This window comes from Pygocentrus nattereri, chromosome 19 (genome assembly GCF_015220715.1).
Source record: "Pygocentrus nattereri isolate fPygNat1 chromosome 19, fPygNat1.pri, whole genome shotgun sequence".
NCBI classification, from domain to species: domain Eukaryota; kingdom Metazoa; phylum Chordata; class Actinopteri; order Characiformes; family Serrasalmidae; genus Pygocentrus; species Pygocentrus nattereri.
In genome coordinates this window covers 15,532,819-15,558,722 of record NC_051229.1, presented here as the reverse complement: position 1 = coordinate 15,558,722, position 25,904 = coordinate 15,532,819, and the positions used below count along the sequence as shown (strand labels likewise).

At 37.7% G+C, this 25,904-nt stretch overlaps 1 protein-coding gene across 1 annotated transcript; it reads left to right on the top strand.

Annotated features, from left to right (window-relative positions):
• The first annotated feature begins 273 nt into the window (after positions 1-273).
• On the top strand, positions 274-24,706 carry eef2b (eukaryotic translation elongation factor 2b). Its single transcript, XM_017697123.2, has 13 exons — positions 274-488; positions 3,284-3,498; positions 8,430-8,611; positions 9,548-9,759; positions 10,044-10,222; positions 10,784-10,889; positions 14,486-14,738; positions 16,604-16,799; positions 18,075-18,441; positions 19,948-20,301; positions 21,969-22,151; positions 23,418-23,550; positions 24,234-24,706. Exons 1-13 carry the CDS (start codon positions 486-488, stop codon positions 24,425-24,427), a joined length of 2,577 nt encoding a protein of 858 aa, XP_017552612.1. The 5' UTR covers positions 274-485; the 3' UTR covers positions 24,428-24,706.
• The last annotated feature ends 1,198 nt before the right edge of the window (positions 24,707-25,904 follow it).

Genomic DNA, 25,904 nt, shown 5'->3' with positions numbered 1-25,904 from the left:
TTCTGATATGAGACATTACAATAACTCTGAATTCATAACCATATACAACGACTTATGAGTTATGCGTGTTATGAAATTTTGAAAAATCGGTGGCATTGCCCGTTAAGACTCGTTCAGCACCTCGGTCAGTTCCACCTGAGTTCCCTCGGGCTTTGGAAATGAGCAAGTAAGAGTAAATTAACTACAACCCACGATCACGCGATGCTTTGAAACCACTCTGAAGCTTTAACATGATATAACATAACTCGCTGTAGACATTTATTCCGTGTAGCTTGTAGAGGAATGTATTGGCACGCGCTGACAACAACAGCAACATCACACGCGCACGCACGCGCGGTCATCGCGTTGCGCCCGAGGCCTACGCCTCGGTATAAAAGCGCATCTCCCCTCACGCAGCCTGTTTTCTCCGTGCCTGTCCCCGCGAGTGGAAGGCAGCGCACTTCACTCTGCTCCGTCTGTTGCTCTGACTGGAAGCACCTGTCAAAATGGTGAGTGGTCGGGATTTTCACCTCACTTTTCACACGGTGGACAGACGTAACGGACTTGAGTTAGGCTAATAGTTATAGACTAGAGCCTCACTAGCTTAGCCCCTAGCAACGGCAACAAAATGGCAGGGTTGTCTAGCAGCTTGAGTGCTAATAAAATAGCTACCTTTTTCACACATGGAGTTAACTAGCTAGCTGTTAACTATTGGTAGAGCACAGGAGGATGAATCCCATTAACAGAGTCCTCAAACTTTGCATATGTGCAAAATTTGGATTAATATCTGGCGTTTGTTGAAATCTTATCCATGCATACGGGCTCTGGCACTGACTTAACTAGTTATAGCCCGTAGCTGATGATAGCACCTATCACCTAATCTAAACCATGCAGTGTTTAGAGATCTGGCTTCTTATTTGCTAGCTTTGTATTGGATTTTTTCGTTCCACCTAAAATGGTACAGCAGTTACCTTCAGGTGCCTTGGGTGCCTGGATGTAATTGCTGTGCCATTTAAGGTGGAACGGAAAATTCCAGGTAGATGGTGGCAAAGACGAAACCAGCTTAAGCTTCGTGTTCTAGATGAAGTGTGTATGCACTACACATTAATGTGTGTACACAGTACACACAACCAGTCCAGCTGGTCCTTTTTACCGGGCCATTTTGTATGGCGGTCAGTTGTGTTGTGAATGATGCAACCGTGGTGTAAGTAAAGGGCTGGAGCAGCTTTGGCCGGTCGTGAGTCATGCACAAGTTTAATCCGGATGAGGAAAGTGAAGGACGTGAATGAATGCTCATAGATGTCCCTAGACTTTTCCGTCTCATCGACAACTTATAGCTGCTTATATGTTGTAATAGTTACTTAATCAGCATCTGGCTATGTCTTCAGTGTTGATCACTGCATGTTTAGCTAGTTTGTCCACCTGTAATATCTCAGCTGTCACATTATCGCCTGTATCTCATGAGATATTTTTTATTCATGAAGTGAACTGACTTGTAGACATGTACTCAAACTTCTTTTTAGACCAGTAGAATAGAAAGGCGAAGAACATTCAGTATCACTCAATGTGTTGGGGATTACTTGGATTGTGAAAATACTATATTGAAATATTTCATGTTATATTTAGTTGTTGATGCTTCTGTGTAATTTTCTGGTAAGTATGTTTTCTGAACTGAAACTGGAAACTAGTTCTGAAGCCGGTTTTGACTTTGTACAGTACTGTGCTCCATTTGCTCACTCTCTTAACCCCATAACTTACATATTCATTGACAGCATTCATTCATTGTATATGTTGAACTATGTTACTATGTTATCTGTAGTTCACAAATGATTAGTAGCAGTTACTGAAAAGTAAGTCTAAAGATTAATAACGCAGTACCTGACGAAACCACGGGGTCAAGGGGTTACCATTTCAGGCTGCTCTACACACCTCTGAAACATAGTCATATGCAAATGTTTGGACATTCCTGGTTAAATTACATTTAATTTATTTTGTAAGTGTACATAAGTTCAAACATCCTATACACAGAACACACCTCTGCACATTTTATGCTTTATTAATTTAACATACTTGGAAAAAACAGAAATGTGGCCTTTGCAGAGGTTATGGCACATTTTCTATTTTATGTTTATTTTTTTCCAATATGTTACACTAAGCAAGTAAATAAAAATGATGAACTAAAATTTGCAGAAATGTGTTCTTTGTAGAGAATGTGTTAACTTTCTAACACAAACCAACAAAACATAATGTACTTTTTAGCAAAAACCAGCAAAATGTAATTTCAAACTTGTACATGCATTAAATACTAACAATATTCATGATACACTCAGAAAAATGTATACATGGTTTATCTCAACATTGCCCACCCCTAAAAGATGCAGCTGCTGGGGGTGTAGCAGGACACATATTTTCAGAGTTGATGCGTTTTTTTTTTATTTTCTGTGTTAGAAATTACTTGATTCTAAAGCTCTATTTTAAGGATTCGTGATGATATTGGTTTTATATCAGCATTTGCAGCAGTTTGCTAATTGTAGCGATTGACTCTGCAGAAAGTTGCTGTCCTCTGCGCACTATGTGCCTCAGCATCCACTGACCTCACTCTGTCATTTTACGTGGCCTACCACTTCGTGGCTGAGTAGTTGTCGTTCCCAGTTGCTTCCACTTTCTTATAATACCACTTACAGTTGCCTGTGGAATATTTAGTAGCGGGGAAATTTCACTACTGGACTTGTAGCACAGGTATCATCCTATCACAGTACCATGCTGGAATTCACTGAGCTCCTGAGAGCGACCTATTCTTTTACTAATGTTTGTAGAAGCAGCCTGCATGCCTAGGTAGTTTTATACACCTGTGGCCATGGAAGTGATTGGAACACTTGAATTCAATGGCAATATAGTGTGTGTGTGTGTGTGTGTGTGTGTGTGTGTGTGTGTGTGTGTGTATATATATATATATATATATATACATGTACACACACATACATAAACTGTGGCCTGTTGTCCTGGCACATTTTATGTTTAATGTTTTATTTTTTCCAATATGTTAAACTCAGTAAGTAAACAGAAAATTGTGCTCTAAAATATATGGAAAATGGCATATTTAAGTTCTATGCTGAAGCTGTGTTTACTTGTTTTCATTTAAAGTCAGCAAAACATGTAATTTGACCAGGGGTGTTTGAAACTTTGTGTACACCTGTATGAATTTGGACAAAGTCAAGCAGATGTAGAATCTGGAATGTGTAAAGCCACATGATCACATGAGTTTATGATCTTACTTCCCCTGCCATCTTGTTCTCCTTGCCAGGTGAACTTCACAGTGGATCAAATTCGTGCCATCATGGACAAGAAGTCCAACATCCGCAACATGTCAGTAATTGCGCATGTGGACCACGGCAAGTCCACCCTGACCGACTCACTAGTGTCCAAAGCTGGTATCATTGCGTCAGCACGAGCTGGAGAGACCCGCTTCACAGACACTCGCAAAGACGAGCAGGAGCGCTGCATCACCATCAAATCCACGTAAGCAGCACTTGGACCACCACAAATTGGACATCTGCTGTAAGATGCAATGGAAAGGTTCTCACATATTTATAAAGGGCTGTAACACATTTATGAAAGTCTGTAACACATTTATAAACAGCTGCAGTTGAATTGTATTTATGAAAGATTATAACTGGTGTGGAGAATAGCACTAGTGTATTGTAATGTTATTTGAAAGTAGTTATTTAACTGAACACGCTCAGAAGAAAACGTACTTAACTGTTACTCGATGGTGCCCCTCTTGTCACTGGGGTAGCACCCTCAAGGGTATGTGTCTCTTATGTACTTTTAGTTAAGAAATATAATTGTATCACCTTCTGATGCTGTTATATTTGTAGGTTATATGAATCCACACACCCTGTCCTGTTTCCAGCCTGATGATTTAATTGATCTGTTTTAAAACATAAGGTAATGTACAAATATGTAATTTTTTCCCTCAGAAAAATTGAACCTTAAAAGAACCTTTGTACCTGTGAGGGTACATTTATATTATTTGTACCTTGGATTAATAAAAAACATGTACAGTAGTTTTTTTTAGAGTGACTTATTTTTGCAGTGTTAGAATTGATAATAATGCAGTTATAATGATATAACACAATGAAGTATGGCCCTTCTTAGCCAGCTTCAGCGAAAGAAAAAAGTATACAGCATCTTTTGTTTTTTGTTATTTAATATACACTCACCGGCCACTTTATTAGGTACAGTTCAATTGCTTGTTAACACAAATAGCTAATCAGCCAATCACATGGCTGCAACTCAATGCATTTAGGCATGAAGAGGTGGTCAAGACAACTTGCTGAAGTGCAAACCGAGCATCAGAATGGAGAAGAAAGGTGATTTAAGTGACTTTGAACATGGCATGGTTGTTGGTGCCAGACGGGCTGGTCTGAGTATTTCAGAAACTGCTGATCTACTGGGATTTTCATGCACAACCATCTCTAGGGTTTACAGAGAATGGTCCAAAAAAGAGAAAATATCCAGTGAGCGGCAGTTGTGTGGACGAAAATGCCTTGTTGATGTGAGAGGTCAGAGGAGAATGGGCAGACTGGTTCCAGATGATAGAAAGGCAACAGTAACTCTAATAACCAACCAAAAACCAAAAAATTGTTGAAAGTCTGCCACGAAGAAAAAGGGGGTCCAACCTTTTACTAGGAATAAAGTGGCCAGTGAGTGTATTTACAGTGCATATATCCACTTCAAATTCGCACGTATAATGTCTTTTTAAAAACATATGTATTCATAAGTATAATCAAAGATACACTTTGTGTTACTGCAGTGCTGAGAATGATCCATCACCCAAATAGTACCTGCTCTGTGAGGGTCTATAGGGTCCTGACCACTGAAGAACAGGGTGAAAGGGGGCTAACAAAGTAAGCAGAGAGACCAATGGATTACTAATTGTAGAACTACAAAGTGCATCTATATAGTAAGTGGAGATGATAAAATGGACAAAGAGCGTAGAAACAAGGAAAGGTTATGTTGCATTTTTTTTCCCAATATGTTAAATTAAGCAATTAATTCTAAATTGTGCACAAAAATTGGCTGAAAATGTCATATTTAAGTTTCCCGCAGAAGCTGTGTTGTTAACATATTTTCATGTAGAAAATCAACAAAGCATGCCATTTGACGGTGAGTGTTGAAACGTACAACTCATTGTTGGAGATTGGTCAGTTTTAACCTGATGAGCTGGCTGGTAATTTGACACAAACCTGCACCATGGGTGTTGAGTTGCATTTTGTCACCTTAGCTGAGATGTAACTGATGGTGTGTTTTGTGTAGAGAATGGCACACAGCAGTTTCTAAATAAAGATTTTACAGGAATACTCCAGTATTTTTCAACCTGCTAACCATCTGTTGCATCCGGCACATACGGTCAGTAACCACATATAATTTCCTGTGTTAAGCAAACTGACGGAACTTATGGACACATTTATAATAGAAGCAGCTGTCCACTGGCTTCTATTATAAGAGTGTTTTTCAAGCCAGTTGTTTTTCCGTTGCTTTATTAAATACAGGAAAGTCTATGCTAACTGTGCTACAGATGTAAAAGATGAAGATCATGTTGGAAAACATTGTAATATTCCTTCAACAAGAAACAAGTGAAAGTTATTAGAGAGCTTATTGTGCTGGTATCTTTGGAATGAGTCCTTTTAAGTCAGCAGAACACTATACACTGAGAAGCCAAGGGCAGTGCTAGAATATAAAAACAGTCTCTGGGCTCTAGGTATTAAGTCAACAGACTCAAGCTATTTATCATCTTCGCCTCTGCAGTGCGTAGCACTGAATAACATCCAGTGTCAGCAATAATTGTGTTGTGGTACATGTTCTGCAGATGTGGCAATAGGTGCTCAAAGTATTTTATTCACATATTTTGTTTTCAGATATATTAAATTGGCTTGACTTGTTCATGTTATTATTTCCTGCATTTTTATACCATTTACATGGGTTACTGTTTTCATGCTAGAACCATGGAACAATGCAGGTTTGTAGAAAGTATATAAAAATAATAATTCCAGGACAGATTGCATATGTGGTATGGTTCCTTAATAACTCCCTGGATACAGTAGTAATGGCTTAGCAACCACCTGGGTTAACCTAGAAACAGCAAAACCTTACTAACTGCCTGGGATTTCATGGCACTGACTTTGTCAAGCCAACATAAAGTTAATTCACAAATTTTCCTCCTCTAGTTTTGCCGTGATGTAATTCATATATTCTGTCACAGGTTACTGTGTTTTGCTTTAGTGCTTGTTTATTTTGCTAAAGAAAGCAGCTTACATTGGCTTTCTATGTAAGGAAAGCATTCAAAATCACCTCAAAAAATCTTTGCATCAGAGTATTGAGGATCATTACATGTTGTACAGATTATAGATTATTGCAACATGAGTAGTACAAGGAACTAAACATTTCACAAAAACATAACTGAAAACAGGGTAAAATCACTTTCAGTACCACCAGAGTGAAACTCTATTTAAAATGTGGTTAAGTGGTAAATAATGCTAGAATTTTTTAACTTTTCATAGACCACACTAATAATTTGCCCAGTATACTTTAACAGCGCTGCTCTGTGAGCTACATTATATGAAGTATGCGATGGCAAGATGAACAATTAAAAATAAGTTACAATACAATTGACTATTGTATAGTAACATTGTTATTTACAGTGTTGTGCGTGAACGAGTTCAAAAGAACGCGTTCATTGAACACGCTCATTTTTTCGTGAACGTTGAACTGAACGCAACACATTTTTTAATAAAGAACTTGAACGTGAATTAGTTCACATTATGTGTCATGAACGGCAGACATCACGTTGGAATTTGTTTTCCATTGAAAACTGAGTGACATCTGTTTTCTCTTTTGAAACGCAATGAGAGAAAGTTCCTCCCTCCTGTCTTCTCGCTGGTGCCGCTTAAATCATGCATCACCAGACAGAAATGGTTTCGACATTGTGTGCGCAATGCATTGCGGGCAACGTAGTGTCCGGCTGAGGTAGGCATAGCAACGCTGCGTAGCCTGCAACGACAAGAGTGTGGAGGGCTGGAGGAGCGAGAGAGAGAGAGAGAGAGAGAGAGAGAGAGAGAGCGCTGCAATTAAAAAAAAAATGGCTAGTGGAAGTGATGGCACGAAGACAGACACCGATTCTCCTTATGAACGTTTAAAACAATTTTACACTCTTGCAAACCAAGACCCCGACGGCAAAAATCTTACCTTTCTGTGTAAGATATGTCCACCGCGCAGCAAAAACAAGTTAGGACATCAACAACGTCCTTCTCGATTTTTGAAACTGCACGTTGAGTTAAAACATCCATCCAGTGTGAATGCATATATGCACGCCCTCGAGGGTCATAAGGGAGGAAAAAGACCCCCTGCCAACCCCAACGCAAATGACACTGCCAACAGCCTGTTCCTGTAGATCATGTCCCCAGCACTGAATTGAAAAGGTCACCAAATACTGTATGAAAGTTGAAGTTACCTACCTAAAGTTGCATAAAGTTCCATCTTACACAAAGTTACATCTTGAAAATCACTGTATCAACCATAAAGATACGCAGTTTCCTTAAAAATAAAGTTTTTTGTGCCTTTGAGTTTTGCCTTCATTACCTTCATTCAAGAGTTTTGCTCATTTCATACACACACATATGTATATATAATATCATATATATCAAATAATATATACATATTTCATATTATATATTCTTTTTTTAATTAAATGCTGGTAGATTTAATTGCACTAAGTATAGAACTGGTCTACCTTGTCTGTACTGCTGCAAGTTTCATCACCTGGTAAGAAACCCACAATTGCAGTGTCGTGAGCAAATGTCTACAATGAGCAGTTTCAAAGAGCGTATAGTGATTTCTAGCTTGTAGCGTGAAAAAAAGTATTTATTTGAATATCTCACGAAAAAAGTAAATTGAACTGAACTTTGAACTAGTTCAGAATTAAAATTGTGAACTTTGAACGTGAACTGTTCACTTTGAGCATGTATGAACTGAACTTGAACTAGTTCAGAAAAGCTGTGAACTGGCACAACACTGGTTATTTATCATGTAAGCCAAATACTGTTAAGCTAAATGCATCTGTGTTTAATGATGGAGGCTAGACTTCATCAAAGGTGAATCCAGTGCTGCTAATGCTCCAGTAGCGTTGCATTTTACCTAGACAAATACTATTTTCTTGTAGTGTTACCTCATACCTTATTTTCCCAGTAGTTTGCCACCCCAGTAAATTAGCCAGGCCTAACTTGGTTGCCCCATTGAAAAGGTTCTGGCTACACCACTGTAGATCCACTCATTCATGCTGAAATTATAAGGAACGTTTCAGTCAACTTGTCCCCGTGTCTGAGGTCTGAACATATGGGAGTCAGGACTGTACTTGGCTGTTCAGCTCAGTGTGTTTTCTCCCTCTGCAGGGCGATCTCTATGTACTATGAGCTGAATGATAATGACCTGGCCTTCATTAAGCAGAGCAAAGATGGCTCAGGATTTCTCATCAACCTGATCGACTCACCCGGACATGTGGACTTCTCCTCAGAGGTGACAGCTGCCCTGCGGGTCACTGACGGAGCACTCGTCGTGGTGGACTGTGTGTCTGGTAAGAGCCACATGCATCCATTTTCTCCTTACTGTAAATGTAGTCCATCGGCAAATCTTCAGACTTCAACCATAATTTACACCAATAAAAGGAATCCCATATGAACTTTGCATTAATTACACTGGAAGACACTCTTCATTTGTTTGTGTTAAATTATTCATTTCTGTGTATTATCGTATTTATTTTATTTCTACAAGCAAAGTATTGTTTGAGATATTTCTGTTTGAGATATTTCTGATGAGATTAGGAGATTAAGATAATCAATTTGCATAAGGAATTATTAAAAGATGCAGATACCACCAAAACTGTTGCCTTCAGATAAACAGTACCTAAAGAAGAAAATCAGACTCCACTCTTGCTTCAAATCTGGAAAAATCCACAAGTGATCTTGTCCATCCTTTCACTCTGAGAAGACAACTCAACACTATGGGTCTTCATTCAAAGAAGTTATCTCAATGGACTGGCCACCCTAGAGTCCAGACCTCATTATTACTAAATGTTTTTGGGATTACTTAGATCAGGTGACCCAGAAACCAGAAGCAACAACAGCCAGCTTCTAAGACTGAACTTTGGAGATGTGAAAAAAATATTTCTACAGATTTCTTTGAAAAACTGAAAGCAAGTCTCCCCCAAAAGAATGGAAGCTGTAATGAAAATAAAGGGTGGACACACTAAATATTGAAATTAAATTGATATTCAGTTGTTGAGGTTTCTGTGTAATTTCCTGTTGTTTGTTTACTGCTTTTTTCCTGGCTCTGAAAAAGCATAACTTGTTCCTAAAGACTGTTTTAACTGGAATTTAAATAACTGAAGGGTGGTCTCTGACTTCAGCACAGTACTGTATGAAAGAGAGAAACTGAAATGTGGCCCACATACATGCCTTTAGGCTTTAAGGGATTAATGCAGCCTTCCTAATCGATACTGCTGTCTCCTCAGGGGTGTGTGTGCAAACGGAAACGGTGCTCAGGCAGGCTATAGCAGAGCGTATTAAGCCCTTGCTGATGATGAATAAGATGGACCGGGCGCTACTGGAACTGCAGCTGGAGCCTGAGGAGCTCTATCAAACCTTCCAGCGCATCGTGGAGAATGTCAATGTCATCATCTCCACGTATGGAGAGGATGAGAGTGGACCCATGGGCAACATCATGGTGAGAGTGTTGGGGTGTGTTAGGGTTTATTTATATGAATTTAGATTCACATCAGAGTCATTTATTAGCCATGTATGTATCATGTACAGTGAATAGTAAGTAATGGTGAGTGTCAAACAAAAGTAGAGAATGTAAATCTAACTTGATAGGTAAAGCTTTTAGTTTTGGAGCTACAAAGCTTATGCAACTAACAAGTAATAGAAGCTTATATAGTTACAGTTAATATCAGTGCATCATCTTTGCTATCTGAACAGACTCTAATTCTTCCTTTTTCTCTGTCTCAGATTGACCCAGTGGTGGGGACAGTAGGGTTTGGTTCTGGTCTCCATGGCTGGGCCTTCTCTCTGAAGCAGTTTGCTGAAATGTATGTGGCGAAGTTCGCTGCAAAAGGTGAAGCCCAGCTAGGGCCCGTAGAACGCTGCAAGAAGGTGGAGGACATGATGAAGAAACTGTGGGGGGACAGGTAAGACACACACATACAGTGGCGCCAAAAAGTTTTTGGACCCTTTAAGCATTAAACCATCTATAAACTTTACTTAAGTTTTTTGGTTACTTCATAAAGTGTTCAACAAACTGAAATTTATTTCACAGAAAAAACACTTTTAGCACAACATCAAAGACTGGAGAATAATTCCAAGCAGACTGCACTAAGAGTACTGTAAACACAGTAGTGAAAGCATCAAGTCTGTTCATCTTACAATGGTGTCAGTGAGCTTTTGTTCAATGATGGGATCTAGAACTCTGAAATGTGCAAAGCCATATTGGTTGCAAACCTACAGATATCTGCAAAAAAACAGCCACATTTTGAAAGACTGTATTCACAAAAAGATAATGACAGTCTTCATATGGTCTGTTTAAATAAAAGACAGTTTGACTTTTTTGTTTTCTAAAACAATACAAGTATGGCAGAAATACTTGAGGCACAATATGCCTTACTTACCCAAATGAATTGGAAACACATCTCACACTCTTGCTCTCACTCTCTCTCTCTCTCTTTCTCTTGCTTGTTCTCACTCTCTGTCAGGTATTTTGATCCAGCTGTTGGAAAATTCAGTAAAACTGCTACTGGTCCTGATGGGAAAAAATTGCCACGCACTTTTGCCCAGCTCATCCTCGATCCCATTTTTAAGGTGAGCATCTGCTACTTTACATTTTCACTTTGCAGAGCATCCTGTACAAAAAAGGAATAGTTAATTTATTCTTTGCACTGTCCTCAGTGCCCTTAGTGACTCTTAGTGAGTCTCATTATATTGGAGTTATTATGAAACATAATCAGTATAGTCTGAAATAACCCCTGTAATTCCTTCAACTAGCTGATTAGCACTTTTCTTACATCCATCAGGCATAGCATTATGACCACCTCCTTATTTATATGCTCATTGTCCATTTTATCAGCTCTACTTACTATATAGGTGCACTTTGTAGTTCTACAATTACAGATTGTAATCCATCTGGTTCTCTGTATACTTTGTTAGCCCCCTTTACCCTGTTCTTCAGTGGTCAGGACAACCACAGGACCACCATAGAGCTGGCATTATTTGGGTGGCGGATCATTTTCAGCACTGCAGTGATACTGACGTGGTGGTATGTTAGTGTGTGCTAACACACCTCCACCATGTTGGATGCTGTTGGTAAGCATTTTTGTTTGGTGGACTATTCTCAATCCAGCAGTTATAAGGAGTTATAAGGAGCAGTTATAAGGAGGTGTTTTAAAAACTCCAGCAGCACCGCTGTGCCTGATCTACTCATATTAGCACAACATTTACTAACACACTTCCACCATGCCAGTGTCACTGCAGTGCAATGATCCACCACACAAATAATACCTGCTCTGTGGTGGTCCTTTGGGGGTATTGATCATTGATGAACAGGGTAAAACTATGATAAAAAATTTTGTAAATAGACAGATGGAATACAGTCTGTAATTGTAGAACTACAAAGTCTGCCTATATGTTAAGTAGAGTTAATAAAATTGACATGGAGAGTAGATACAAGTTACAAGTATACAAGTATACCTAATAAAGTGCTCAGCGAGGGTACACGTAGGACTGTCTGTTTTGTATACTGCTGTGTACTGCAACCTAATAAGTAGTTTTCAGCAGCTGACAAGGTCTTAGCATACAGTAGTATGCAAAAGTACATCCCTCAGTCAAATTACATGTTTTGTTAATTATCTTAGTAAAGTAATAATAATAGTAATAAATGTATTAATTTAGCACTTTTCATGCCAGTGGCAGCTCAAAGTGCTTTACAGACAGGTGATAAAACATAGTTATACAACCCCAATTCCACTGAAGTTGGGACGTTGTGTGAAACATAAATAAAAACAGAATACGATGATTTGCAAATCCTTTTCAACCTACATTCAATTGAATCCACTACAAAGACAAGATATTTAATGTTCAAACAGATAAACTTTATTGTTTTTTGCAAATATTCACTCATTTTGAATGTGATGCCTGCAACACGTTCCAAAGAAGTTTTCTGTTTTTATTTATGTTTTACACAACGCCCCAACTTCATTGGAATTGGGGTTGTAGAAGAGAAGCGGAAGGAAATGAAAAAAATTAAATTACAAGAACACCATGAAACGTAGTTTTAATTAAACTTAAAGAGATACGTTTTAGGTGCTTCTTAAAAGTGAGCGCTGAGCTTGACTGTCTAATAAAAGGTGGAGTTAAGTTCCACAGTTTAGATGCATAATGCATACTGAAAGAGGCCTCTCCTTGTTTTCTGTATTTTACAGAGGGTGTCTGTGGAAGGCCACTATCTGTAGATCTTAGATTACGTACCGGAACATAGACAGACAGACACTCTGTGATGTAAGCAGGTGCTAGGTTGTTTTGAGCTTTAAAGACTAGTAGCAGAACCTTGAAATCTGTCCTGAATGATACAGGCAGCCAGTGCAGTTCTTTCAAAACTGGAGTGATCAGATCTCTCTTTTTTGTTTTTGTTAGGATGCTGCTACTTTTTGTACGAGTTGTAAGGGATGTATAGTTTTCTTAGGAAGTCCAGTGAGAAGAGCAATAAAGCAGTCAAGTCTGCTTGTAGCAAACGCATGAACAAGTTTCTCTGCATCGCCCTAAGAGAGAAAAGGCCTAATTTTAGCGATATTTCTTAAATGATAAAAAGCTACTTTAGTGGCTGTGTTTACATGCAGGACAAAACAGCTCGGAGTCTAAGATCACACCCAGGTTTTGCACTTCAGGTTTGGTGTATGAAGCTAAAGAACCAGGTTTCTCATAAATCATTTTTCTCTGAGTTTCTGTACCAATGATCAATATTTCAGTTTTTTAATGATTTAACCAAAAAATTTGCGACATCCACTGAGAAATATCTGACACACAGCTGGTTAGTCTGTCTACAGAGTCTTGATCTTCAGAAGGAACAGAAATTTATAGCTGGGTGTCATCAGCATAGCTATGAAAATTTATACTGTGCTTCCTAATGACATCACCTAGAGGTAGCCTGTACAGAAAGAAAAGCAAAGGCCCTAAGACTGAACCTTGAGGGACTCCAAAGAAATCTTTTTGACAAATGATTTCCAAGTGAAACCATGAACTGTCTGTTACTTGAATATAATTTAAACCATTTTAAAACTGTGCCTGAGATGCCAACCCAGCATTCAAGACGCTGGATTAAAATCTTGTGGTCAATGGTATCAAAGGCTGCACTAAGATCTAATAAAACCAATTTTGTGCATCAGTGCTGAGCCTGAAGTCATTCATAACGCAAATCAGTCCTGTCTCTGTACTATGGTTGGAATGAAAACCTGACTGAAACTTCTCATATAAATTGTTTGATATTAGACATGCATTTATTTGTTTGAAAATAACTTCTTCTAAGACTTTACTTAGAAAAGGTAGGTTTGAAATTGGTCTAAAATGATTTAGTATGGAAGGATCCATGCTACTCTTTTTTAGCAGAGGCTTCACCAGGGCAGTTTTAAAAGCATCTGGAAAAACACCTGTTGACAGAGAACAATTTACAATAGTTGAAACATCATTGTGCACACAATCAAAAAGCTACACCCTGTCGTATCAGGTCTATTTTATTTGAAAATGAATTGCGAACTCTTCACCGACTTTAGAAGATAAATCATCATTAAGTGTACTAGCAGACAAGTTAGGGTTAATTAGTTAGTTTATGGTGGAAAAAAGGATTTTGGTATTATCTTTGTGTCTATTAATTACACTGGAGAGATGTGTGACACATTCTCTACAGGAAACAAACTTAAACATGGCATTTGTCTGCTACTTTTAGTGCCCAATTTCTATTAATTTGCTGAGTTTAACATAACATGTAAAATTTAAAAGGTGTTATCTTTTGCACAGGCCACAATTTATGTTTTATTTTTTCTCAGTAGAATATATTCCGCATTCATCTTTGTGCATTACAATGTACAGAATTGTGTTCTCCATGGAGAATGTGTTACCTTTTTCCACTCAGAAAATCAACAATACATGTTTTTGAACAGGGGTGCCCAAACTTTTAAATGTATGAAGATGTTGTTGGAAAAGCATTTCATTTGGAAGCTGCTTAAGAGAATTCCATAATTATGTAAAGCTGCATCAAAACAAAGAGAGGATCAGAAATAGAAAACTAATTTATTTCTTTTGGTTTCTGCGTAATTCCATATGTTACTGTGTAGTTGGCTGGTCCAGGCTTTGGATTAGTACTGTACTTCTGTGTGTGAATGATATCATTATATCCTTGTTTTCCCCAGGTATTTGATGCCATCATGAACTTTAAGAAGGAGGAGACGGCTAAGCTGATAGAGAAGCTGGACATTAAGCTGGATCAGGAAGACCGGGATAAGGAGGGCAAGCCATTGTTGAAAGCTGTGATGCGCCGCTGGCTGCCTGCTGGAGAGGCTCTGCTACAGATGATCACCATCCATCTGCCCTCACCTGTCACTGCACAGAGATATCGCTGTGAGCTGCTGTACGAGGGGCCTGGCGATGATGAGGCTGCCATGGGTATGGCTCGTCTATTATAACAGTTCTTGGAGTTAACATGTGATGCTAACAACATGAATGATGTGTGCCTGTGTAACTAGCCTGCTAACACATAAAAGTGAGAGAGACATAGAGAGAGATTCTCTCAAGCTTGTGTTTATTGGTTCACTGTCAGCTGAATTGCTCTTTGTAATCAATCTGTTATGATAAAGGATTACTTTTGCAAAAAATCTAATTTACATCATTTTCTAATTACCCCACATGCAGTCAATCAGCCAAGATGGTTTTGATGTCAAAATTTTACTTCTTTACTAGGCTAACGTTGCTAACTAAAACTTTAAGCCAATAGTCACCCAAACTGTTTCCTTAAATACATGCCCAGTGCTTCTCTCTACCAACTCAAACTGCATTCAGGTCTTAGTTCAGGTCACACAGACAAGATGTTCTTTGTCGTGTTTTTGCAAAATGGAACGCAACACCTAATTTTTGTTGATTTATCATTATTCAAAATGAAACATCTCTTACAGTAAGCAACCTTAGGTGTTACTGTGGTAACACTATGTATTTGCATAGTGGTGTTTTACAACATATCACTGCACCCCAGCCTCCCAGAGTTTGAAAGAGGAATGGTCCCGGAAATCATAAGATAATGTAGTTTCAATTTTAGCATAAATCTGTAAATAAGGGTTATCCTTGCCATTTTACAAAATCTTTTAATTTTTTTTAAACAAGTTCGTGTAGTTTATCGGTCTAATTCAAAGCAAGAATATGAATGTTTGGTGCCTATTTCTTTCTAGTTTTTGTCAGCACCGTTAGCCTAGTAACTCCTGTTCTAAACTTAAAAAGCAAAACTTGGACACCAGACATCTCTTGCATTTGGGGAAGTGGAAAATCATGTAAAGTAAATTTTCAAAAAGTAAAGTTTTTAAAGTAAAATGTTTGGTGTGTGAAGTTTACTTCTTTAGTTTTGCACAGGAGCTACGAGGCTAACATATTTAAAAAGTAATGAAAGTCACTTTCACTTCACAAGTTTTTCCAGGCAAACTTTAACTCTGCAAATTTGTAGGCCTCAGAGAGACAATAGAAAACAAGTTACTCTATTCTTTCTTTCTCAAAGGAAAATAAACAGATGAGCTTTGTTTCATTCAAGATAATGTCATTTGTTGCTCGCAGTGAATACATTTTTTAAAAAAAAGTTAGCCTTTCACCAAACAATATGTTCACTCCAAAACGTCACCATATCTGGACTGCACATACTTGCCTTATTTTTATTCCACACCGAATAGTCAAGAAAATAGCGAGGCAATAGTCTGATGTAACTGTGGCTTTAGAGCTACTTCACTGAAAACATTTGAATGCTAGCACCTCAATCAGAAATCTACACCTATATCCCAAAGGCTCATGTTGTCATTGTATTCAGAGCAGACAAATGCTTAGAACAGTATTTCTTGGACTGATGAAATTGTTCGGGGCAAATCCAGATTCGGGGTCAGAACAGTCCAGGGTCAAGGAGCCAACATGGAGAGATCGGGGTACAGACATAATTAACAGAAACACAGGACTACACATCAAACAAAGACCAGCAAGGGACTAGGGAAAACACAGGGCTCAAATACAACGGGGATAACGATGGTTAACATGACACAGGTGGAAAACAGGTGGTGACAATTAGTCAAGAAACAAGGGGGCAGGACAGAGAAGAATCAAAACATTGAAAGCACATGGACAAGTAAACAAAAACACAAGGAAGACTGAAGCAAAAGAAAAGCACATGGATGACTGGGAGGGGCCAAGATTAGATCTTTTGTCAAACAAGTGCTTTAACAAAATGATAGCAAAAGTATACTCATTACTATTACAATACTGGGTTTTTTTTGTTCTCTCAGGAATTAAAAACTGTGACCCTAAAGCTCCTTTGATGATGTACATCTCTAAGATGGTGCCCACATCTGATAAAGGCAGATTTTACGCGTTTGGTCGCGTCTTCTCTGGCTGTGTGTCCACTGGGCAGAAAGTACGAATCATGGGACCAAACTTCACTCCAGGAAAGAAAGAAGACCTCTATATCAAACCTATCCAGAGGTCAGTACAATCTCAACTTCAGAACTGAAGTACTGTTTTGGGAAAAAATGTTTGGCCTAGGTCTCTTAGGCATTACTTTTCATCAGACTTTCATTCAAACTAGATTTTTTTATGAGGGAATCCATTAACATTTGTAATGAAATTGGGTCAAGGAAGATTACAGCCTACGTCTCTTAAAAGTTACTTTAGCAAAATTATTTCTCACTCATAGCTCATTGAAAATAATAGACATTCTGCTAAATACAAATTCAAAAATTTCAATTTATAGCACCTATATAATGATTTTATTATTCAAATTAGCTAAAACGATTATTATTGTAAGTACAGTGTTATAGGTAACATTACTGACAATTTTACTATAATATTGTAATGTAATTATGCAATTACATTTTAAGAAATTATATAAAAATTACTTGTATTCATAAATCAATAAATACATTAAAAAGTCACAACTTTATAGTTGGTGACAAGTTGATGAAAATGAATGTTTAAAAAAGTATATATTAGCCACTTAACAATGATCAACTAAGCATTAAATAAAAGTTGTATCACAAAGTAGTAAAACAGTAAATAACTACTCAATTGCTTAAAATAGGACATGGACAGTTTATTCAGAATTATTATAAAGCATTTTTGTGAAACTTAGTAAATGCTTAATAATTGATTAGTTAATGATTACATTTCTAAATAATTTTAAAAAATGTTAATTATTTGTATATCACTAATTAAATGGTTCATTTCACTAAATTGTAAAGTCAAATGGTAGCACTTACTAATACATACTTAACAATTTTAAAATCATTATCATTGCCAAATTATTTGATAATCATTAAGTAGCCATTTAATGGGGCCTCTTATTATAAAGTGTTCCTAATTTGTAGGAAGATTGTCTGTTTTGACAGTTGTTGATGTCTAAACAGATGGCAAAAAGAAGTTTTAAATGCAGACTGGAACCTGTCAACACAGAGTGTAAAGCAAATGTAAAATTGATTTATTGCATAATTTATTATCATTTATTATAATGTGTTATAATTATGTAATTACATGATTACTTATATTTTTTTCTGTAATTACATAATTATGGATGTTTTATTATTACATGATTACAACATTTTATTAAAATAGAAAAAACAGACATAAAATGACTTACCATGTGCTAGCTGGAGAAGGGAAGGAACATGGACCTGAACATGGACAAGCATCTGTAACCCATTATGTAACTCAGGCATCTATCCAATCTATGTTAACATTCTATGTCACTCTCCTCCTCTGCAGGACCATCCTAATGATGGGGCGTTATGTAGAGCCCATTGAGGACGTGCCTTGCGGGAACATTGTAGGCCTGGTGGGTGTGGACCAGTTCCTGGTTAAAACAGGGACCATCACTACATATGAACAGGCGCACAACATGCGTGTGATGAAGTTCAGTGTGAGCCCTGTGGTGCGTGTGGCAGTGGAGGCCAAAAACCCAGCTGACCTGCCCAAACTGGTGGAGGGACTGAAGCGCCTGGCCAAGTCTGACCCCATGGTGCAGTGCATCATTGAAGAGTCAGGAGAGCACATTGTCGCCGGAGCTGGAGAACTGCACCTGGAGATCTGCCTAAAGGACTTGGAGGAGGACCATGCATGCATTCCACTCAAAGTGAGGAAGATGGAGATAAAGCTCTTAAAGTGGAAGTGGGCTTGTTTTCTCATAGTAGAATGATTCTTTTAATAGGGCTTTCTGGTGACTCACAATGTAGTTTTGTAGTTGCTTTTCAGAAGAAATTGGCAGTGAGGGTGCAGAAGATAAAAACAACTTATCTACTATCAGCACTATGCAGTGGTTACAGTTAAAGACATGCACCACTAGATGGCAGTGTTTAACAAATCATTTTGATAATTTTGCATCTGTTTCTATTGACTTAATTATAGACATCACTAATAAGAATGTGTCAATGTGCCACAAAGATCAGCTTTTTGTGGATGTTCCTGTATGATCATTATAATATCTATAACATTTTGATCTGTAATGTTTTGTTGTGTATACATACATATATATATATATATATATATATATATATATATATATATATATATATATATATATATATATATATATTATATGTTATATGTGTGTGTGTGTGTGTGTGTGTATATATATATATATATATATATTATATATTATATGTGTGTGTGTGTGTGTGTGTGTGTGTGTGTGTGTGTGTGTATATATATATATATATATATATATATATATATATATATATATATATATATATGCTGTGCAAAAGTCAGAGACCACTGTTCATTTATTTACAGTGAAACAGCCAGTACATTAAAAGTACATGAATTCTGGAATAAAATAACTAAATATAAATAATAAAATAACCAAATATAACAATTATTTCAGTATTAAATATTTAGTATTTGCAGTCACTACAGCTTCCTTTCTGTTTAGGTTTTTTCAACACTTCCCAAGTTCAGTCTTCGAAGTTGGTTGACAGCTACACATCCTCATAGCACTGTTGTCTTCTCACAATGGAACGATGGACAAAAACACCTGGGGTATTTTTTAGATCTGAAGCAAGAGTGGAGCTTGATTTTCTCATCTTTCAAAAATGAAAGCTTTAAGTTTTATTTATCTACCAGGTATGCACAGTTGTTAAAAGTCCCATTTTATTTGTATCTTTCAATATTTTTTCACCCTCATTTCACTTATTTCTCCTTCTGTATGCAGGTTAATTATCTTATATCTAATCTCCTCAAGAACATCTCCTAAAAATTAATAACCTGTTCCTAATGGCTGTTTCGAATAGAAATGAAATAAATGAAGGGTGGTCTCTGGCTTTTGCACAGTATTGTATGTATACTAAACAGGTAAACAGTGATAAGTTTGCATGTGCTTTGGTTTGAAAAATAACATCAGTGATGATGATAATAATAGTAATAATGACTTAATTTATTTAGCACCATCCAAGCACGAATGCAGCCCAAAGTGCTTTACAGTGTTAGTGACTGAAAAAATTTATATCAAAAAAGAACAAACATTAAAGGAACATGTCAGTTTAATAAAGAGTAAAAAGATAAGAGGAGAATTAGAAGAAAAAAATGGTTTGTTGAAAGCATACCCTGTCACTTAAATCCCTACCTCTCTGTTGAACTGCAGAAATCGGACCCGGTTGTGTCCTACAGAGAGACAGTGAGTGAGGAGTCAGATCAGATGTGTCTGTCCAAATCTCCAAACAAGCACAACCGTCTGTACATGAAGGCTCGGCCTTTCCCTGACGGCCTGGCTGAGGACATAGAGAAGGGGGAGGTGACGGCCAGGCAGGAGCTGAAGGCCCGCGCCCGTTACCTGGCTGACAAATACGAATGGGAAGTTACCGAGGCTCGCAAAATCTGGTGCTTCGGGCCAGACGGGACTGGACCCAACGTCTTGGTGGATGTGACCAAGGGTGTCCAGTACCTCAATGAGATCAAAGACAGTGTGGTGGCCGGGTTCCAGTGGGCCACCAAGGAGGTGAGGTGGATGAAGTCACTTATTTTATTCCAACTCTTATCTTCAAGTGATAGTTTAATGAAAAATCAAAAGTACACCCAACCCCACCCCACCCTACCCCAAATATAGTTAACCAGCCAATACACGTTTGGCGTCTGAGTTTGCTTCATTAGTTGTGCGCTGAAGCTACAAGGTAATGTACCTAACAAACAATGGAAGCGTATGGCTGCTATTTAGCATCTCGCTAAATAGATTTTTGGATTTTCTCAATTACACTAGATGTAGTAAAAAGGTGCCACAAAGGGTTCTTTGAGTGAAGCCACTGGGGAACCACATTTGGTTCCCTAAAACCAATGTTTTAAAAAGAGATTTGTGGATGTAAAAAAAAGTTTATGGGTTCTTCCTGTAACTATTACATTATGTGGAAGTCCTATAAACCTTAAAAAGGTTCTTCATGCTTTCATATCTCAATTATAAAAAAGGTTCTTCAAGAGTTTTTTTGGGGAACCAAAATTGGTACTTCTATGGCTTTGTTAAGAAGAAGCTATTTGATACCTTTTTTATATAAGAGTGTAGCACATTTGCATAATGTGAAGTTTTTTAAATCTTTGAAAAGTTATTCACACTCACAAACATGGTTATTTAAGGAACCAAAGGTAGTTCTTCTATGGCATAGCTGACATTAGCCTTGTAGCTTCAGTGCAAAACTAAAGAAGCAAGCTTTGGACATCAAACATGTCTTGGCTGATGGATAGAGTTTGAGGTAAGAGGTAAAATGAACATTTTTTTGCCAAACTAGGACTGGAATGTCTGTTTTTTTTGTGCATTTGAGCATCTTCAAAGCAGCACCTTTATATAGAAAGAAGCATGTTGTACCCTGCCCCCAAGTGGTGCAGCAGGTTAAGACAGGGTAGTGAAGAGGAACTCTGAGCTGCAGCAGGAGTTCAAATCTCATTCTAGTGTTTACTGGTAGTACTGTCAGGTCTATGAAGAAAAATCATGCACCACGCTGATAAGCTGATGGATACCCCTTACCACAGTATCTGAGACCTGCACAGATTTCATTTTAATATGTAAAACACATTTAGATAATAAATGGAAATGTTGACTTATGTATATCAAGTCAGATTATACACATTAGTTTGGCACTGGGTAAGTACTTAAAAATTTCAATAAGTTCCTTACATTTGTTTTTTAGTAATCAGACTGCATGAAAAATTCATTTCTGCATGAAAAATTCTTAGTTTGAACAGGAACCTTTGCTGTGTCGTTGCAGCAGTTCATACTTACAACAGTGCCTCCTACAGGTGCAATACTGTAAATCAAAGGAGTACCCCTCTTGAATTTTACTCATCTCAGCCGGAGCTTTCTGGCAGACAGCATGCAGACTTTTTTAGACTTTTGTTTGAAATAGGAAATTAAATGTGCACTTTACACTATTTTACAGTATTTACACCCTTAGCACCGATGTAATTGATCTGCCAAGATATGTTTGGCATCTAAAGTTTCTTCTTTAGTTTTTCACTGGAGCTTTGAGGCTGATATAAGTAACAACCAATGGAAGCTGTTATTACAAAAATCCCAAGTTATTGGTATTGTTTAAAACAGCCAATAGAACTGTTCTTTTAATTGTTCTTGGGGTTTTATAGTGTAAATTCCCTTGTTTTCTCAATTTTTGCTGTGTGCAGGGAGCATTATGTGAGGAGAACATGCGTGCTATCCGCTTCGACATCCATGATGTGACGTTGCACGCCGATGCCATCCACCGTGGTGGGGGTCAGATAATTCCTACTGCCCGCAGGGTGCTGTACGCCTGCCAGCTGACCGCTGAGCCCAGGCTTATGGAGCCAGTCTACCTGGTGGAGATCCAGGTCAGTGTCATACTCTTACATAGAAAAGGTCTGTTTCAATGACTTAAACTAATATGCTTAAAAGTTTTTAATCTCTAACCAAGACATATGTTAGCATATGTTAAAGACTTCAATAAATCTGGTGCATTTATGAGTCAGAGGTACTCCCTAGTAACTATTGCTTTCCGTGGAGTCCTGTAACTAGTTACTGGTCCCCAGCAACTTCAAACCTCAATTCCAAAAAAGTTGGAACAGTATGTGAAATGCTAATAAAATCAAAAACACAAAATATGATGTTTTACCTTATGAACTTTATCGTTTTTTGTAAATATGTGCTCATTCTAAATTTGATGCCTGCAACACATTGCAAAAAAGTTGAGTAGGAGCATGTTTACCCCTGTGTTACATCACCTTTCCTTTTAAAAGCCTTTAACAGCCTGTCCTTAATAATAGTTTGGGGACTTTAATTCCTTCCATTCTTTCATTATTTAGGAGATAGGTCTAGACTGCAGGCAGGTCAGTTTAGCAGCCTCACGCTCTGGTTACACAGCCATCCTGTTGTTATCATGGACGTCAGACAGCATATGTTGCTGCGTATGTGTATATTTCAGGATTAATGTGCAAGTTACATATGCCATTGACACAAATACACCACCATATCATGATATATTTTCTGGTTCTTGAACTTTACACTGGTAATAATCGAGATGCTCCTTTTATCCTAGAGAACACAAAGAGTCAAAGAAGACTAGGTCTTTCTTTGATGGTCCTTGTATACCCCAGCATGATTGTATCACATGTTGAAGATTTTTTTTCATTAATTTCACAATGTACATAGTCTTAAATTGCCCCTGTCCCAACATTTCTGTCATGTGTTGCCAGTGTCAGTTTCAGAATAAGTGTATATTTGCAAACAACAATGACACTAATAAAGTGAAACAGGTAATATCTTGTCTTTGTAGGGTTTTTTTTTGTTTAAATACAGTTCAGATAGATTTACAAATTGCTGTACATACAATAACTAGTGCATTCTATGGAGATTCTGGTACCTTATTAGTCCCTAGTAATTATTATTTTCTATTGATGTCATAGTAATTAATCACTATTTAATAGTCTCGTGTTCTCTGGATATCTGTTAGCCCAAGTTTAGCACTCGGTTCTCTATGTTCCCCAGTAATGGAGTGCCAGTTATTTCTTTTTTTAGCTCTCTTGCTGTGTGATATGAGTGTGCGCTTTTACTTGGTGTTTTGGGGTCTTCTGATACCATGTTGTGATTTCCCCTCACAGTGCCCAGAACAGGTGGTGGGGGGTATCTATGGTGTGCTGAACAGGAAGAGAGGTCATGTGTTTGAAGAGGCTCAGGTCATGGGGACGCCCATGTTTGTCGTCAAGGCCTACATGCCTGTCAACGAGTCCTTTGGTGAGTGAGATGCACTTGCAGTTAGTTATTCTAGCAGTAGACAGTTAAAAGGCCTATTTGGGAAAGTGTTTTTCTGATATTCAATGTCAAGTGCATTGACGTTGTTTAGGTGAAAGGTTGGCAAAAAAATCTAATTTACAAAACTTTTATCAAGCAGTGTAGCTTGTACACCTTTCCTCAACCCACAATGAGTTGTTAAGTAATCTCAGATTAAGACTTGCTTAAGTGGTGTCAGACACTTAATCTATAAAAATGGACAAAGTAGGTTGCAAGTCTGACTTTTATCCATACATTTGTCTATTCAAGATTACTTAACAACACAGTGTGGTTTAATGCAAGTGTCTCATGACTTAATTTTGTAGTTTGCACTAAATGCTAATTGGTGTGCATAAGCCTCCATTACTTGTTAGCTACATTAGCCTCATAGCTCTGGTGCAAACCTGAAGAAGAAAAAGGTAGACACCATGTCAGACTACATTTGGGATAAGGGGGGATTTTCTAAATTTGATTTTATTTTGCTAAGCTATAAGCTATAAAATTGGACTGCTCTGTTGAGGTTTTGCTTTATATTTAAAACTTGCCATCATTACTAGCTCTTATTTCCTTAAGCATTACTATTTATTCATGAAATGGTAATACATGGTTATTAATCAGTTCTCCTTCAATTCTTTCTGTATCTCCAGGTTTCACAGCTGATCTTCGCTCCAACACAGGTGGTCAAGCCTTTCCTCAGTGTGTGTTTGACCATTGGCAGGTTCTCCCAGGTGACCCCAAAGACCCCACTTCTAAGCCTTTCCAGATCATTGCAGAGACACGCAAACGCAAAGGCCTGAAAGAGGGCATCCCCCAGCTGGACAACTTCCTGGACAAGTTATAAAGGACAGCGAATACACCTTACTTCTTTAATCTCACCACCCCCTCTCTACCACCACCCACAACCACTCTTCCACCTCTCTCTTTATTCCTCTTTTTCATTCCTCCCTTCCTCCCCTTCCATCTAAGTGTAGCAGTAAGGGCAGGCTGTATATAGCACTAAAGCACCATGACACATTTCCACAATGGAAACATATACTGTGACATATTAAGAAGCTTAAAGTGGTTTAAAAAGCTTGTAAATCTTCTTAAACTACAAATAAAAACATTACGATCACTATGATTATCATTTGTCGATTTCTTAATTAAACTTGGTCAAATTGAATATTACCTGCTATAAATTGTCAGTCATCAACAGTTACTGCTTATTTTACACTACTGCTTAGTCTTACAGTAAGAAACAGCATGCTGATGTATGTGTTTATGTAAATATGTTAAGTTGGCTACTTACAAAATCAACATAAAACGAAATTTGAGTAGGGATATTTTGCATATTACTGTACTTGTTTATTTTTAGTCTTTTCAAAGGCCTGCTTGTCTGTCTTTTGGAATATTTTAAAGACTATGTATAGCTTGCTTTTGTTCATTAAAGCGCATTTTATTTTAGTATGTGATAAGCAATTTTGAAAGCAATTTTGAATTATTTAAAACATTTATTAAAACAACAGCTCTGTATCTAGGACAGTGGGCTACGACAAAGCTGTAAGACCTTTTCACACCAATTTTACAGAAGAACGTACAAAACCATTAAAACAATGTCATCTTTCATATCAGGTCTTGTGGTTGCCGTTTTCTCATTTCAATGTTCTGAGCTGAAGCACAGCCTCAAATTCCACCCCACACAAACACTGCTTCAGCAGAGCTTCAGCTCCTGTGAGTCAGTGGATCTCCTCGAAAAAGCTGTCCATCAGACTTGATGTGAAGGTGTCAGTGGTTTGATTTGGTGTGAAAAGACCTCATGACAACAAAATATTTTACCCATAATTAAGAATGAAAAATCCTGTTTCTGATGGTGTTTTCCCTACGTACGAGCATTCCAGTGTGTCACTCACTCTCACCAGCAAATCACTGCTGTACAGCCAGGACTGGAGTTTCAGATCACGGATCGGAGCGCAGAACTCTCAAATATACAATGGAAACAAAAAACCCCTCTAAATTCTACTTATAGATTTCCTAACTATTGTTGATCATTTCGATAAACTGATAAGTACTCTTAGCCATATTTTTATGGTTTGCTCCAAATGCTCATTACTTGAAGATTATTCATCAAAATCATCCACGCGTTACTCTACTGTTATGCATGGGCATTGCCTTCACAATATATTGTATAACTCCAATTCCAATGAATTTGGGACATTGTGTAAAACATAAATAACAGCATACGATGATTTGCAAATACTTTTCAACCTATATTCAATTGAATACACTACAAAGACAAGATATTTAATGTTCAAATGGATAAACTTTATTGTTTTTTGCAA

Coding starts and splice junctions, on each gene's coding strand:
- eef2b (XM_017697123.2), top strand. Junction 18,442..19,947: donor ATGCATGCATTCCACTCAAA/GTGAGGAAGATG, acceptor GTTGAACTGCAG/AAATCGGACCCGGTTGTGTC. Junction 23,551..24,233: donor GCCTGTCAACGAGTCCTTTG/GTGAGTGAGATG, acceptor CTGTATCTCCAG/GTTTCACAGCTGATCTTCGC.